Consider the following 19,592-nt stretch of genomic DNA (forward strand, 5'->3'; position numbering starts at 1 on the left):
TTTTGAGTTAAATTTTTTTAATATATTTATTTGAAGTAAAATGTATTATATTTAGTAAAAAATATAATACATGTATATATTTTTATCAAAACTCTTTTTAAAAAAAACCCAATTAGTCACCTTTAGTTCTATCATTTCAAATTTAATGATCAGAACTACGTTGTCATAATTAGTGTTTAATTACTCAACCGTAAGTTTAAGATTTCACTCAATATTATCACAAAAAATAGATCAAATAGATTTTAACTACACTAATTACTTCAGGATTGAATAATTCGTATAGGTTGAATACCTTTTTCATAAGCACTTTTTTCTAAGTTATTTATTTTAGAAAACCTGTCCTATGGCTGTAAGTGGTTTTCTTTATAGATACTCGTAATGTCCTTTAAAATACGACAAAATAAAATCATATACGTAAACATTTATATCGCTTTTTTATTATTTTAATTTAGTTTGTTTATCAACACTGTGAAATAAACTTATTATAAGTTATTATTCATTGGATAATTACTTTCTAAAAATATTATAAATTAACTTATAAGAATTCTTATTAATAATATATAAATATTTTTGAACTTAAATGTCTAAGTATCTAAACAAAATCAAAATTATTGAAAAGTTAATGCATATACGTTTCATTATTGGATATACGATTATTAGACTATTCGTTAAATTCGTGGAATTGGTAAAACTTTATTTCTGATTATATGAATTGGGTAGACACATTTCTAATATATGCATGAGTTCGACACCTGCTTATTCGATAACAACAACGTTATGTACATGACTGACATTTATGTATTTTTTAGTTATTCATTTAAGAGGCGCATAAAAATGTTTATTTCGTAACTTTATTTTTACACAATGCATAATTTTTGAAACATTACAATTTGAATAATCTGAGTTCAAAAATCTGATTATGCAATAATCATTGTTACGTACAACATAGAGCCGGTGAACTATAGATGCATAGTGTCAAAACTCATTTTAATTACATTGTATTTTTATAATTATAAAATTTCTAATATATATTATCTAGTGATCGGAATTAGCACATTAACTATAACATCACTACAGTGCATGTTTCATTATTTGTAGTGATTTAAGTAGCGTCGCTACAGATCACGGGATGTAACTAAGTATAGAGAAGTACTAAGGTGGACTAATGATGGTCTAGTAGCTTAGCGATAATTTACGCTATTGATAATAATTGATCCTCGAATGTTCTGTGATTATTGATTAATTAGACTTCCAAATTTTGATTTTCTTAATTATTTTATTTTTATCAGGAAAATAATTTTTAAGTTTCCAAGAGAGCCCATATTTTTTGGTTAGAGTTGTACTACGATTATCAAATTAATGATAAATTATTGATAAAAAAAAAATTCTAAAAACATATAAATATGTGTTACACTATAAATTAAAGTAATGAAAATTATAAAAAAAAAAAAATATAAGTAAGTAGTAAGTTAAAGTAGCGAACTACATTTAACAGTATTCTTGTAAATATGTGCTTTAGTATAAAAAAATTAACAGTAGCCATAACGAGCTATTTCTTTTTTTGTAATGGTGTTAGTGAGTACAAAAAAAAAAACAGAAGTATCCCAAATACTGATTTTGTCATACATATATATTATAACTTAATCACTTAAAAACATATATGAAATTTTAATTTTATTATATTTTTTATTTTATATTACCTATATATTTATTTTATTTTATTTCAATTTTATTTATTAATATTTTCTTTCACAAATTATCCAGCTAAAAAACTAAAAAAAAAAACAAAGAATGTTGATTTACAATTGGAATTTCGTAGCAGTCAATGAATTAACAGAAGTCTTGCCAATTTCATGACAGTTATATATCCTTAGACCTTACTGTTACTGAAACCTCCTATTCTGCTACGACGTTGTTAATTTCTTAAGATTGACAATTTTATGAATTCGATGTGACATAAATAAGTACCTACTATAGTTAAATTATACGAAATGATCTAATGCCCGATAAATATCAAATTAGTTTAAAAAATATATTGTTTAACAATACCGTAAGGTATAATTTAAATATGATAAAATAACCTCAAGTATTCGTATAAAATAAAATATTAGCTGTGTATAATAGGTTGACAAATTAAATTCAGTTAAGTGACGTTTTTCCTATTGTATCAGCATGAGTGGTGAGTCTACGTTCAATCACCCTTAGAATAAAATAAAATAAAAACTACGAGATAGAACATTTATAGTTTATTTTGTGTTGCTGTTAATACCATAACATTTTTTTTACAAGATATTATTTTAGAGTATTTACGAAAAAGACAAACGGAGGACTGTAAAAAAACATGAATAGGTATTAGCTATATAAAACATTTTGTCAGATTACCTAAGGGTTTATTATTTGCTGAATAAATAAATTGTCTACTAGTTATTACTGCAAAATTGTAGATGTTCTAAAGCTCTTTATTAGTTTTATATTTTAAATCATATGCAAGTATTGATTTTTAAAGAAAAAATACAAGTTAAGTATTTTAGGAAAAATGGATAGTACATACTATCAAAATACTTTTAAGGATTCACTTCGGGTATATGTAAAGGAAATAACGACAGAAAGTCGGAAAAGAAAATACACGAAAAAACACAACAATAAATATATAACCACACGTGAATAGTGTTGAGCGTTTATATATTACTCAAACATAAGAGATCTTATAAGCAGCGATTCCCAACCTGTAGTACGAGTACACAAAAAAAATATTTTTAAAAAAATAGTTTTATTATTATTATAATTAGGTCTTGTATTTCAATGTATTTACATCTTTTATTTGAAAATTCTTAAAGGATACTTTCCAAGCAACAAATGAGTTATAAATACTCCATGTTGTAACTACAAATTTTTTTTGATGCATTTTTTTTAATTTTTAGTAGATTTTATACTTTTTGGAGTATATTTGACGTATTTAATGCATTTTTAATTTTTTAAGATATTTTTGACCTATTTCTCGTATTGTAACTAAAAAAGTTGAATTTATTGAAAAATAAAAGTAGTATTAACATTAAATAATTAATTAATTAGCATTAACAGAGTCTATAAATATTATTGATACGATTTATCAAATTTAATTTTTTATACATTTTTATATATTTTACATGTAATTTTATAATTTTTATAATTTCATATGTTAAATAAACATTTTTTTCTCCTGAATTTTAATATTTATTTATTTCATTAATACAAAAATAAAATGATTTAATGTTAATTTATGTTAAAATACCTTTTTTGAAAGGGCATTTTTTTAGACTTATTAGGTCATAACTGCATTTTTTGTTATGGCGTTTAAGACCGAGCCGTAATTATTATTATTCAATATTATTTGATTTAGGTACTTGATATTATCTGATTTTATAAATATCTACGACATAGGAATAAAATTACCGTAAAAGGCAATTGAAGACTTAAAGTAACCAACATGGAGCCTAGTATTGACGTCCTAATTCATTCAACACAATATAAACTGTCTCATAAAATTATTCATTTATAATCATTATAATTAATAATAACTGTAAATATTTTATGTTATGTTATTTTTTGAACATTAAATGCTTATTTATTTCTGTAGTTTACATTAATAAAATTAATTATAAAAAAGCTTCACATATGTAAAATATTTTCATTTTATTCGTTGGAAAGTAAAAAAAAAAAGGAAATGGTACATGAAAATTGTTCGAAATTGTAATTAGTAGGTAAATATAAAAAAGTTGGGAACAGTTGCCTTAAAGCTTCGAGTTCAGATTTTCTTGAAAGATTTTTCAAAAGGTTACTACTTATATTAATTATTAGTTAATTATTATTATTAATTTATTAGTCAATACTGAAATTTATTGAATACATTACAATGATAATACAATATCTACTTATTTCGTTCACAACTATGTTATAATACATTTATCCTGTTTTAATTGCATTTTAAGCTTTAAAATTGTAAACAATTATAGTCGAAACAGTAATACTTATTAAATATATAAATACTGAATATTAGTTCACACATTAATAATAATTATTGATAAGATCAAAGTTTTTAGTATAATATGTATAATATCGATACATATTATTTTATTTTATTATTTCATATTATTTTTTATACTATTTTAAGTATACGTTGTATACTTAAAAACATAAGGCACTAAAACATGTATTTAGTTATTTAATAAATCTCTTTGCAAATTATTCTTATCTTCTTCTTCTTAGGCTTTTTACCGACCTTTTAGGCACATTGTTACAACAATATACTGTATAATTATCCTTATACTTTTATATATGTTTTACATAACTAAGTTAATATAGTTAATAAGTTAATATTAATGTAAATATCAATATTTGTAATTAACTGACTAAACTGTGTTAATGTAAAAAATTTAAGGCACATATTCTAGGGCACTAACTTCTACTTTAGAAGTCATAATAATTATATAATATCAAACACTAATTATTCAAGATGAATTTATATAGTTTTTTCTAAGTAGGTAAATAAAATATTAGATATTAATCACTATTTTAAAAAAATAATCAGCAACAATTGTATAAAGAATATGTTATGTCATAATCCAATCATCAAAACCTCAATAGCAAAATTAGTTGAGTTAAATGTATCAATTTTTTCCTTAAGATAAAATATCTCATGCAGTATTTCCAGCTATAAGGATACAAATCATACGTTTTATTTTATCCGTCCAAAGAAAATTTTTCATTTTCTATAATTTTTCATTTTCAAAATTTAATATTTTCTGTTTTTTTTTTTTTTTTTTTTATATCTCTTTTAATACAAAAAAGTGCAACTGAAAAACTCGATTAATGAATTAGTATCATTAGGATCCAATTTCCAATCTTACGAGAAATTAGTTAATGCAGATATTTTTTACACGGAAAATGTTGACGAATATAAAAACGTAAAGTACAGTATTTTTACTTTAAAATTTAAAAACTTATAATTATTCAAGCTAAAGTGGAAAATAGAATGCTAACGGTTTTTGCTTTGGTCTCCTACGACAGAGATTCATAAGAAAAATTACATTTAAATTAAAACATTTTAATAATAACGGGCACTTGTTAATGTGTATGATGTAGTTATTAGTTAGTTATGATATAGTGTTTTCTTATTTACAATGATAATGGAACATATAATACTAAATAGCTCTTTATATAAGCTATAAATATAATTGAGTTTAATTTTTGTGAATAAAATTTGTCATAATTATTTTTTTGATTAATAATCTTATTAGATTCTGATTATAAATAAATCAATTGAAAGTAGAAATTAAAATGTAATAGGTATATAGTTAATAATAGTTTAATATAAGGTACGGATTTTTGGTATCAGATACTTTCCTTTGGGAAATATATTCTATACCCTTTAATAAATTTCAGCCATGGCCAAAAAAAATAAAAGAAATAAAGAAACGGAGAAAGAAAGATGAAAAATTACTGAGATGTTATATTTATTAATAGAAGAAAAACTCTATACAAATTATTAAATATCAACAAGAGGGATTTACTCCATAGTTTTTTCTCAGTATATGTGATAGTTTTATAGTGTTTCCATTGAAGGTTAAAAACATGTGTTTCATAAAATTCAAAATATCATTACAACTTAACCATGTATGGATAGCATTTGATACCGCATATATGTATATATTATACAAGTAACAAACACGAATAAATTATTTATACATAGTTAGAGTTAAAAACCTTATAATTATCAGTCAATTATCAATGCATGATAAAAATAGAAAATATGAGTGAGTTTATTAAAGTTTATAATACAATAATTATCTATGTATTCACAAATGATCCATTTCAGCTTTTTCTCAATTATATAATGTTTTTTTTTTCATTTCGATTTACGTTTGAACAGATGTAATATTATGTTTAAATCAACGTGTAGTTTGAAACAATACACTAGAAAAAAAGTCATCAGATGTTTCGTATTTAGACAGTAGGCCGTTTATCTATATATTTAACAACATGTACACATCGATTGTGCATAGTATTGTGAAGATATCACAATTATTTTAGGATAAAATCCGAAAAATTTAAAACGATGAATAACTCTGTTCTCAATGATATTTTAACATAAAACGGTAATAAATTTAAATGAGGGTAAAACATTTTGAATAAGTTTGTAATAATATATAAATACTCGTATTAATGATGTTTTTTAGTTTAATGTGAATTATGAGGTATTGTATCTTATTCAGAAAATAGGAAATGTTGTTTTTGTCAACATTTAATACTTTAAAAGTTCTTTTATTATTTATTAATATTATTGCTGTAAAATCCTTTAAATTAATAAAATATAGCGTAGTGAATATTAACCACTTGAATTGTCACATAAACATAAATTTAATAATCACATTTCGAATCATATTTAAAAAAAGCATTTTCATTTACTGCATTTTAAAATATTTAATATTTTATTTTGAATAAAAAAATATTTATACTGTGATAGTTATAACTCGTTCAGCTATCATCAGATTTCAATTTCTCGATGAGGTTATTTTTTCTTTATGCTTTCAAGAACAATTGTTATGAATATGACATATTTTAAAATATTTTTAGTTGAACTAGTTGGTGTATAATATCTGTACTGGACATATTGTATTGATACAATATGTTTGTATTGATAACTACTGTGTTATAACAAATTTTTATTGTCTTTTTGGTCTTTATTGTTATTTACAATAAAGATAGCCATAAACGTTTAAAGAAATATGTTCATAGAAGACAATAACATTGAAATAAGTTTTTACTTATTATTTGAGAAAAATGCATTCATAAATATAAATTGTCTTTTTTCTTAAATTTGAAATACAAAACTTTACAGAACGTTTAAAATTATATTTAAAAAGCTGTCATTATAATTTGCATGTTTGACCAGAATATAAAATATTTTATATATTTGTGTGTACTCAAATTAATTAAAAAAATACAAATAAAACTGTTGTTATACAATGGAACACAAATTAATTTATTGTGATTTTTAATGGTACAATTAATGATTTTGAAACTCATTCATAATAACTCGGTGCAATATAATTAGATGAATTTTTTTATGATGAATATTTTATTCGATATATTCCTAAAAAAACAAAATCTTGCATTAAATCTTTGATGTTAAAAATGGGTTTAATTTATATGTGAAGAAATTTTATATTAATAAAATGTATCAATATCTATATTTCATCATTATTATAATCACTTTTTTAATCAATTCACAAAAAATAAAAATAAATGTTATTACATTTTGTTCACAATATGTTTAACAATCCAAGAAGAATCAATTACTCGTAAATAAATTAACAAAAGTATTTCATAGATAAATTTTTAAATGAAATATTTACCAGAAGAACATTTAACGACATTATAACTGGGTAAACTAATTATACTAAAGTTTGATTTTCTATATTATCGTCATCGATTTTAATAAATGAACAATTTTTTAAAAAAATTATCAAATTTATTTTGAAAATAAACACATGCCTATTAATATTTATTGTGTTTTCTCATTTTCACTTTTAGTAAATAAATAAATTATGCAGGTTTTTTTATAAAGATTTTTCAAAGAAAAATTACTATAATAATACCAACTTAGAGTATATAATTAAATAAAAATATTCATTTTTTTATATTACACTTCCTGCATAGAATAAAGATTTAAAAATGGAGTACAAATGATTTTCTTATAGTAAATATATTGAATAAAGAGGAACGTCCGACAGTTAACAAATAGTTTCAGCTCCGTTAAGTAGGTTGAAAAGTTAGTATTGGATTTAACTGTAGTGAAAAGTCATGATGCAAAATTTATTTATCTGTACGATGGACAGAGGAACACCGATGATACTTCGTATTAAAGTCCGTTTTTTTGTTGTTTATTCTACTTTTTCTAGTACACAGTTGTAAAACCGATAGATTGGTTGTCATGACAACATTCATCTGCGAATCGTCCTTTGACCGAATTTTCTGTATTGCATGTTTCAATCAATTTCCCCATATAAGCACCATGAGGTCTATGGGATAATAAATTTAAAAAAAACTTCCAACCATATAAATTTGATTAATTGATATTGTTTTATATTAGTCAGGACACTGCTAAAAAAAATTATCAATGGACCAACCACAGAGTAATGAAAAACTGTTATACAGTAGAAAAAGAATTAATTGATAATAATATCAAATTATTTAAACTCTTTTCATTTATGATTAAAGTAGCAATGTTACCAATATAAATGAAATAAATATTTTGTTCAAATAGTGTATACTCGTATTATACTTCAAGATTTCTATAATTTCCAATACGTAAAAATCCAAATGCAATCTAAAACTATTACTTATATGTATATTCTTTAATATATATTTTTGATCGTATAATTAAAATTTAAATAAAACTATTATTATAGATACATTGAATAAAAATGTTCAAATATTAAATTTACTGTTAAAAAAAAATAATTTACGAATTGATTTATTTAAATGTCGTAGATAATTTTTTGGTTAATTTAGTTTGTTTTGTTTTTAAATACATATATAGAATAGCTATAAAGTTAAAAAAAAAAAAAAATCAATATGATGATTTATTTAAATTTCACTTTTTTTAAACAAATATTGATAAATATTGTATTAAGGGTTATAACTATTTTTGTTTATTTTACGCACATGATTGAATGATAAACGATTACCTAATTCTAAATTCATCATCATCAAACAAGTTTTCCAAATGTACTATTATAATCTTCAGTTTATAAAAAATATACTCAGTTTAGACTTTGATTAATGATGCAGTCTTAACAAATGTGCTGAGTTCACAATTTTTATGTCAGTTGAGCTATATTTTTATTTTTATAAAATCTGTGTTCTCGTAAGTTTCTCCGACAATCGGTAAACATTAATTTCAAGATGAACATTTTGCAAAGTTAAATAAATCCATCGTAAATTTATTTAACTTTTAACTTGAATTTGTAATAAATTAAATTTATTACATTACTCATACATTTTAAACAAAATACTTCATAAATAAGTTAAACAGAAATATATGGTTATGTTTTCTTAAAATTAAATCAAATATAAATGAATTGTGATAAACAATTTAAAGGTTATTGTTAGTGCATGTGCATTTCACCCATCAATCTCATTCAACAGGTTACACAAGAAAATTACTTTTTGTTGAATATTATATTTTAGCTACCAATTTTTACTATTGATTTTAAGTCAATATGAAATATCTTCTTGTAATAATTTTGTTCTCCAAAATATTTTCATTTATAAAAAAAGGACATCAGAAATATAGACTTTGAATAACTAGCATTATAGTTGAATGCAGGTCACTGCTATAACTGTCTTCAAAATACAAAGAATAACAAATTACTTAAAACAAAGTAGTTCCTAAAATTTACGGAAATCAAGTATCTAACAATTTAAAGAAAAAAATGCAAATTGAATTCTTTATCTTTTAATTATATCTTTTAACTGATATATTCCACCGTACTTTAAGCCTAAATCTAACAGATATTTATTGTGGGTAATATAGTTATTGAAATAGTTTAGAGTTGAAATTTAGCTTTTCTTTTGCCAATTATATTTTCCCTTCAGTATTTCGGTATATATTTTGTAATCCTAAAATGCAAAGATGAAATACAATAGCTTCATTTTTCAACTTAAAACAAGTTCATAATCAATAGATAATTTTACTTTTCTGCTTTTTTAAATAATATCATGTGAATATTGAATTTTCTAGTATTTTCAAAATATTAATAAAATTGATGAAAATTATAAACTAAAATATTTTGTGTATTTAAATTACTAATTTTAGTATATAGGGATTCTCCACCAAAATTTCATCACTAGACAATTCAACGTAATGTATAAAATTATCAAGGTTTTATGAAACAAGTATTGTTATAAATTAATAGAAATACTTTTAATTCGTACAATACCAATTTTTTTAAAACATTTTATAATTTGACAAATGTCACTCCTTTTTGGCGGCAGTTTTGAATTAGTCATCTTTTATATTTTTCATACAAGTTTGATTGTATGAGTTCTTTGAAAGAATAATTTAAATAGTTTGTGATCATCTTATTTAGAAAACTCAAATTTAATTATAACCACATTAATTTAAAATACATCTCGAGGAAAAAATTATAAAAGTTCTAAACCGTGAATTCGATAATTACAATAATAAAAAATTCCGTTTATTAAATTTTAAATTTTTAAAATGTAAGAAAATTTTGCAGACACTCGTATGACAAAACAATTAATTTGATAAGTTTTAAAAAAAATATTAACTATATTTTTGACTGAAAATAAAATAATATTATGTAAAAATAAAATTATTGTTTATACTGTTATCTAATTACTATTAATTATATGTATAACTGGATTTTTACAGCAACTCAATACTATATACTCGTATATGATTGTACACCAAATTTACCAGTTTATTCAATGATTTAACAATTCATTTTTCAAACTATTTCCGTTGTTTTACTTGACAAGTACGATAAATTCACTGAACCGATATGATAAGCAAACAAATTTAAATATAATAATTGTTGATGATTACTGATGATCATACTTTCATTCGAGTTCGCTATTAAATTTTAAAGAAGTTGCCTCTTATAATAAGTACTAGAAACTCTTCAAATACCTTGATTTGTTTAGGTACCTCGACATAAAACATTTTATCAATAACAAATATGCACAGAACTTCCGGGTCCATATTGAAATTAAGTTTATAATTTAATTTTTAAAATAATTAATATATATAAAAAAATACAAAGTATTTTAAGTATGAAGTTACGCTTTATAAGGTCTCAGATATTTAAATTTAAATAGAAAAATTGTACGGAACATGAAAATAGTCTACGGTAACTCAGAATTGTAAATAAATAATTAATTAAATATTCTAACAATAGACGAAATTACATTTTTATTTGCTTAAAACAAGCAGCTAGGTTAAATATATTGGATATAAATTACATCCAGAGAGAGAAAAAGTGGATAAGATCAATGACTTTCAGTATCATTATTTTTTATACGACATAAATTATTTCAATAATGAAATCTGAATTTTATGGGAGTCCAAATTAAATAACCATAATGTATATAATATATTTATTAATTCTACAATGTAGTTATTTAATATCCAAAAAGTATAAAGGTAAATTTTTATTTTTTTTATATCTATACATCGTATATCTTTTAGCTTACAAATACAAATTTATAAAATGATTAATTTGAAACAAGGCCCACATGACCTAAGCTATACATCAACCTATATTTTCTTAAATGTATTAAAAATTGATACCTAATGTTTAAGACCCCAAATACATCTATAGATAAAATTTAAAAAAATCAAAAATGTAATTTAGTTTAATTTAATTATAACAAAAGTTTTTATTTAATTCAAGCTCATAGTAAATTTTAAATTATTTTGGTTCCAAGAAATATCTAAAAGTGTATAAAAATGGTCAACCTTTTGAAAGTAAAACACCTGAGTCCATATTATATAGAGGCTGTAGAAAATAAAAAAGTATCTTAGTGAAGCGTAACTACGGCTTTTTCACTCCACTTTAAATTTAAACTAAAATTATCGACTTTTTTGCGTGACTCTTTTCTTCTCAGTATTATATAGTCTAATGAAACTTTTTTTATAAAAATAAATATACTATTCACGTTTACCGCTTATTTATAATTGTTTACCAAATTTTTTTCCTTTTTTTTTCTTTATTTTGGAAAATTTACAATCTGTATTTATAAACACGATAAGTAAAATTGTAATAATATATTGTTTTCCAATTTCGCTTTAACTTTGGCTGATTATGGTGTTTTTATTGTAACGTATAGCTACCTAACAGTTGCTATATAAAAATACGATATAATTTATATATTATCATTTACTAATTGCAGATATAATCAGTGCCGGATTAAACATTTGTGGGCCTCTAGGCAATTAAAATGTTCGGTCCTACAAAATTATTTTTTATATACGCCTTTAACATTACCATCCAATAATTAAAATAAATTGCTTTAATTATAACCAACTATTATTAATAAATTAAATCAAGTTTACAAAATTATTTTATTTACAAGAAAAATGAATTAATTATTATATTTATTATATTAATAAATAAAATCAAGTTTACTAAATTATTTTATTTACAAGAAAAATGAATTAATTATTATATTATTTCTAATTTTTTTTTAAATAATTTTGTTATTATTACCGCCTATAACGCCTACAAAATAATGCATATCATATTTCATAATGACTTTTGTTCCATAAATTCGTAAATAAAATACAGGTGTTAATGAACAAAAAAAAAAAATATAGTTTTTCTTTTTTAAAGGGCCCCTTGAATGAGTGAGACCCTAAGGCGGGCTACTCAGCCTAATGGGCGATCCGGCGCTGAATATATATATTATATACATACACATATACATATTATATATACATACAGTGAAACCTCTTAATGCTGGACACTATTGGTCACTGATATTTTGTCGGCTATTAAAAGAAAGAAATTTGAGTTTTATAAAATTATAATTACAGATTAAATTAAAATATAAATCAAAATAATGTTATTTTTATATTAATTAAATATATACATTTTAAAAATAACATGAAAAAAATACATTTGTAGTGTAGTATCACAAATACAATTAAATACTAATACGTTTACGAACTACATTTTGTCGATACAATAAAACGCCATTCCAACGAAATAAAATATACAATACTTTATAATAATACATGTAATAAAAAAGACCTAAAAGCGTTTTTATTTATTTCATTTAGATATTTCAGAATTATTCTTAATTTATGATAAAAATCATCAATTTCAAAAATTAAAATTTTAATTAAAATTAAAAGTGCCGGTTATTTAGAGTATACCGTAATTCCTATATAAAAGTATTAAACAATTCCCGTACCTGAAAAATCTTCCGTTATTTGGAGGTGTCCATTATTCAAAAGTGCCCGTTAAGAAAAGTTGAATTGTATATATGTATATGTATATATAAAAGAATTGGCCTTTTTTATGTTCCTATTTTATGACAACACTATTTAATATTTTTCGAATTTTTTTTTCACAGAGTTGTTCCAAATACTTTCTTAAGTGTCACCACGTAACCCGATTTTTAATTTTTTTTTTTTGTCAAAGGGGTGAGATAGGAGGGATTGGAAAAATGGTAATTAATATCGTCACAAAATTAGAATAAAATATATAATCTCCCTTCCCTCCACTCAGACAAAAAAATAAATAAACGTGGTGAAACTTAGGAGAGTATTTAGCACAACTCTGTGAAAAAAAAATTGGAAAAATGTTAATTAGTGTCATCACAAAATTGGAACATTAAAAAGGCCTGTTCTTTTTTTATATATATAAAGATAAGGATTATAGAATAATTTTTTATACTATAATGTGTATAGAATCATTAGAATATTTTCTAAATATTATTATTATAATTATAATTATTTTTATTATTTATAATTCAGCTACTACTGCTATTTAGCACTTGATTAAATTAAGTAAGATAAATTTTTTTCTTTTTTAAAATACGAAAATGTGTTTATTTAAATATTTCAGTTAGAGGAAAGCAAACACTACACACGGGATAAGTCGGGTAATTCAGCTAGTTTATATATATACATGTAATTTTTTATACAGATAAAACCAGGTAATGTTCGGTTATAAGGTGAAATAAGTCGTTAATGATAAACAATTATAAACGCCCAAGGAATATAATAAAACATAAGCTTTTGGTGTTATACGCTAATGCTACAGCTACCAACATTGTATGCGTGTGTACGAGCGTAGACCTGTATTTTTTTTTTTTTTTAGTCGTTAGAATAAAACCATCCACACCACGCGATAATGGTATAAAAGATGAGTATGTTTTACATTATTCGTTGATTGTATAATATCATTTTACATTAGATGTCAAAGGATATTTTTTCTTTTTGTTATAGTAGAAATGGTCATAAAAGAATCAAATAGCTAGGGTGATGACTGGTGACGGCGAGCAAAACTAATTACGAAGGATTGTATAAACTGATTAAAATATGAAAACAAACTTGTCACGTATAATATTCTTATTACTGAATACTTTCATTATTATTCCATAATGATGTTAACTATAATATTATTTAAATGACTAGCGTCAGAGTACCCACATTTAACAGTATTTTAGTTCTCCGGTCCTTTACTTTTCTTAACGGCCAAGTTCGATATGATCTTATACTCACACTTTTTCTAAGTACCACAATTCCGGTAAACCAATACTAAATTATGATTTTTTTTTTTTTTTGTTTAGACATATGAAATATGGTCGTCCTAGGACCCCGAGTAAATCAGTCCAACACTGCTTATATGTGTCATACTCAATACCTAAAATATGTGTCAGTCAATTACCATAAATTATAAAATTATTTACCATGAATATAAAGGTTTTGGTTTTTGTATACACATTTTTACTGAACAATTTTAAAAGGAAAACTGATTACATACACTCATTTTTAGATTTTCTGTCACGTGAATCGAATTAATCTGATACATTAGTATTTGCTTTGACATATTTATATATTAAATATGTAGATATAACAAATTTAATTTTTAAATTGTAAACATTTTTCAATAAACTTCAAACAGTTCAATAATAATATTTATAGCATACATATGTAAACTAAAATTCTGAACTCACACTACCTTAAAAATATCTAGTTAACTTGTAAATATTAAATTATCAACACACAATATATATTATACATTTATACATGTAAATCTGTTCAACTGATCTTTATTGTAAATTCTATACTAAGATTACCTATCTGAAATTAAGTATTAAAACTATCCGTACGTATTAATTATTATACGTGCACATTTATATTATGTATATTTTAAACTAAATACAGTTGTACAAAGTATTTAATGAGTTTAACTATATATAGTGAATACTCCATGGGGATTGTAGTGTCCATCTACACTACCTAGTGTCCAACGTTTGTACCATTTTTTCACTCCAAAAATTATATATTTATCGAATGCGGAAAAGCTTAACTTGACAAATACGCTAACTGACTATAATGCAACTTCAATAGTATATATTGATTATATACCTATATTTTAAAATTCTTTACTGTCCAACTCAAATTGAAGATTACTATATAAAAAAAAGCTAATATAAAATTAAAAAAATTATTATCATACTATTCAATAATAATTACAATAATTTAATAAAATTATTTAATTATTTGTAAATAATTTATTATTATATAAAATATAATAATAATATACCTTAAATGATCATCAAAATAACATATATTTGTAAAAAGTATAACTCGTGGTGTGTTAACTTATAACATAAGTTAATTTTATTACTGTTAATATTATTATTATTATTTTTTTTTTTACTTTAAAATACTATCTACATGTACACGTAGGTTGTACGAAATAAGAAAGTTTGATTTTAAACGGGTTATATGTATGAAATAGTAGGAGGTGAGGCGCGTAATGGCAACCACCAATTCATATAAAAACACGTGTTCAAATTAACTAAATGGATTGTTTTTTTTGCGATGGTGTAGATATGCGTTCAGATTCACGGAACGGTGTTGAAGAGTCAAACTTTGGGAACAACATCATGACTGCAGGACTAACTTGCCGCAAGTCCTCGAGAACATCCTGCCAACGAGAACTCGAACTTACCGACTCATCGTCGGTGAGTTTTTTCTATTTTTATTAGTACACTGCGCACCGAACGCGTTTCTGTGTTTACACTATGTAAAATATTTAGTGGAATTTATCTATGGTAGATCAGTGACGACACGTGCACCGGTTCGGATGGACAAGGTCAGAGCGGCAGCGGACCGGTCAGATCCGGTAACCGGAGGAAGCGCAAGTCTAGCGGCAAAGACAAGAACGTCAGAAGATTGGAGAGTAATGAGAGGGAAAGACTGCGAATGCACAGCATCAACGATGCCTTTCAGGTATATATTGATAAGCTATAAATAGTACTTAGGTGTGGGCATTTTAGGTGGGTACCCTTTATTACATACTACACATGTATAATGTTTATGTATGTATATACACATGTTACCTATATTGGTAACGTTCCAAATCCGGACAAATCACGTATAACATCAATAACAATTTGTCCACATTTAATCTAGAGGTACATCACTGTTTACATAACTTATATATGACACCATATATTGTAATACAGATCCTGCAATACACTTTATTACAGTTACTTCATTACAACGTAGTACAGTTCATTGGAACGTAGATACATAATAATATACCTATAGTATTCTATTTGTTTTCAGTAAAAATAATCAAATATTGTTAGAAAATCATTAAACAAACTTAAAATTTCTTTTTTTTTTTTACACGTGTAAAATTTTAATTATGTAATGAAATTTATTATCAATAAAAGTCATTTTAACAAATTATTTTTAAGAAACCATATACATACCAAAAACAGAACTTAAATAAATATTATAAATACAACACTTAAACTTAAAATACTTTTGATAGTACAATTAAATAAAGAATATTATATAAGTATAAACGAAAATATTTTTTTTAAAAGCATGGATATTTTTTATTTCGAAAACAATAAATGTCCAAAATAATCCTAGTTAAATTTATTTACAAATAATTCATGATCATTAACATAGTTTATTGATGAACTAAGATGCATTCGTAGTGATTTTTTAATTTCATTTAATATTGTCACGTTCAAATTGAATAGTTGCGCATGTCTCATGTCTCATGTCTTCTTTAAAGATAGAATTTTGTGTTTTTTTTCTCGTGAAATAAAATTATACCCACGCTGTATCAATTGTTTTAACAATTTATTTCTATGTTCCGCATGTATACGGCGATTTATATCAGTACCTGAATGGATATAACATAAAACTTAAAACATTAGATAATAATAATAATTAGTTATAATAAGTATATCTTCATATAACATTAAATACTTTATCTGTACCACATACTTTTGATATTCATAGACAATATGACCCAAATAACCAAAATTCTATAGAGGTAAAATGTTCATCAAATATTCAAAATTGGGTAGGTACATATATAATATTTTAATAAAAATCACTAAAATGTGAATTGAAAAAATTCAAAATAAATAATTGTTTTTACAGTATACGGTAAAATAATGGTTTGTATTAGAAGGTAATTATATGCAATTAAGATAGACATGTACAACATATTAATCGAGAAGGCGAATCAACATACCGAATTAATGGATGGCATAATATTATATTGATGATAGAATTTTAACAATATGGGAATGAAATAGTTCGAAATATGTTACGGAAGACTTTTAGTAAAAACGAGGAAGAACTATGTTTGTTTAAACGTGAAGTGTTTTTGGGTGAACAGGAGTAACGATGATTTGTTTATGTGCGTCGGCGAACGAGATAAACGGTTATACACTTTCTAAGTTACTATGGTAACCCAAGGAAATTCAATTACTATGTATGTATATATAATATACATCAAGAGGTTGAAAAAAGCGAATAAGGATTCTGTCTACCTTTTAATTACGCTAAAACGTTGTCTTGGGGTGGTCGATGGACCTCGGTGACGCCACTCGTATATAAGAAAGATGGCGATGAGGAGAATTTACATGCCTTTAATTTTCACATAAGAGCGCATAATAATTTATTTTAACAGCGAAAAAACTTTTGAACAAATTAAATATAAAATGTATCATCATAACTCTTAAATTAAACAATTTTAATTTTAATCTTTAAAATTTTCATTTTATCCTCGACACCAAATTTAAATTTAAAATTAGTATGACTTTTTTCAAATACTTCAGATCAATATGACGAGTATTTGGCATAAATATGCCAATCATGTAGACTAATTATTAATACCAAGGATAGTTCGAAAACTCCAATATCCGGTTGGAGTGTAGCATATTAAAAGCTAAGCGTACATATGTATGTATATGTATTAGTTATGTACGAGTAATTTCAAATTTGTGACAATAAACCAATAATAAAGGCTACTGAAAATTGGTCATTGTTCAATGTATTTAAATCGCTAAGCAAAAGAAAAAAATATTTATTTTTAAAAGTTAAAAATATTTGAATTCGTTACCTTCTTGTATGTGATTTGTAAGAAATTATTATTATTATTATTTTTTTTTTTTAATAATAATACAGTAAAATTATATTTTGAAAAAAAAAGGAAATTAGTTTAGTACTAGAATAAATAAATATTGCAATAAATCGAAAATATATTTCCTACAAAACCTAGAAAAGAGAATAAGAAATTCAAATATAATTTTAAAAATTAAAATCGGGTAACAAAAATCTAACACAACTAAATTTTAAATTAATTAATTATGTAAAATCGAAAAACTCTCTATCTACAAATTTCTATTTGATTTATAAATTATATTATTTAAAGATTTTCATTTTTACTATTTAAAACCATATTTTCATGTATTAGTGAGTGATAAATACAAAGTAGCAAAAAATGTTTTCCCGGTAATAGTGTCTTAAGTATGTCAACATTACTACGATAAAAAATATTTTTAAATATAAATTAATTAGTAAATTCGTATGATATACATATTCATAGCATATGTCTTTTCAAAGTATGTTCAACTTATTGTAAAAAACCTATTTTACAAATTGAGTTCCATTTTTTTTAATTTAAATTACAATAAAAAGCTTAACATAAATTAATAATTTTATAAGTTTAATTTACGAATATGAAAATTATACTTCTTCAAATCAATTTTAAATTATTAACATTGATATCATATAAAAAAATAATATGCAATGATACTTCATATGATAAAATTAAAAATATGTACTTTATTTATTATGTACTTAATTTATAGTTCAAATGAATAGTTTAAAAGGCTTCATCAATTATATAGAAAAAATTCATAATTATTTCCACAGTTAAAAAATATAATTAAACTATTTTTGTTAACCATGATGGCACTTGGTAGTTATATAAACTGGTTATAACTTCTAATTATTAAAATTAAATTTTTCTTAAATAAGACGGTTAAAATACTTAGATCTAAAAATTTATATCAAAAATTATACAAATATTTTTTTTATCGCAATGAAAGATCTACTTTCAATCATTATTTTTTTTTTTAATCAATCTATAGAATTTATATATAAAAAAATATGCATTTTTTATATTATCCATCATTCTACAATATTATAATTAAATTTATTTTGTGTTTGACTATACTCGTATACGATATCTCGTGAGGATTGTTACATTTTAGTTTTAATTATTTTATCAAAAATGAAAGTATAAAACGTAATAAGGTTTACTATATTTCAAAATAATTGTTTAATTACAGCCTTTATGAAAATTATCTTTTACATAAAAAAAAAAATTTGTAATAAACGTATATTTATTATTATATTTATTTCTCTAACTCTAAATGGTTATGTAAATATAACATAAAATGTAATTTAATAAAACTCTAAGTAATTATATATTAAAATAATGAAGGAACATTTTTAATATTTTTTATGC

General features: G+C 23.3%; 1 protein-coding gene across 5 annotated transcripts in view; it reads left to right on the forward strand.

Moving 5' to 3' along the window:
- The window catches only part of LOC112691915 (protein dimmed-like), a 47,764-nt gene that overhangs the window by 19,375 nt on the left and 8,797 nt on the right, over positions 1 to 19,592 (forward strand). Inside the window, exons 2-5 of one of the 5 annotated variants that reach the window (XM_025566357.1) lie at positions 13,638 to 13,674; positions 13,893 to 13,941; positions 15,635 to 15,768; positions 15,863 to 16,036. In XM_025566357.1, the coding sequence (XP_025422142.1) occupies positions 13,938 to 13,941; positions 15,635 to 15,768; positions 15,863 to 16,036 (312 nt within the window). In that variant the 5' untranslated portion in view covers positions 13,638 to 13,674; positions 13,893 to 13,937. Of the gene's footprint in view, positions 1 to 13,637; positions 13,675 to 13,892; positions 13,942 to 14,098; positions 14,133 to 14,428; positions 14,450 to 15,634; positions 15,769 to 15,862; positions 16,037 to 19,592 lie in introns of those variants that run through there. The other 4 variants (XM_025566360.1, XM_025566356.1, XM_025566358.1 and 1 more) reach the window with 4 other exon arrangements.

Source organism: Sipha flava, unplaced genomic scaffold, assembly GCF_003268045.1.
Source record: "Sipha flava isolate LNK unplaced genomic scaffold, YSA_version1 67_pilon_pilon, whole genome shotgun sequence".
Lineage (NCBI taxonomy): Eukaryota > Metazoa > Arthropoda > Insecta > Hemiptera > Aphididae > Sipha > Sipha flava.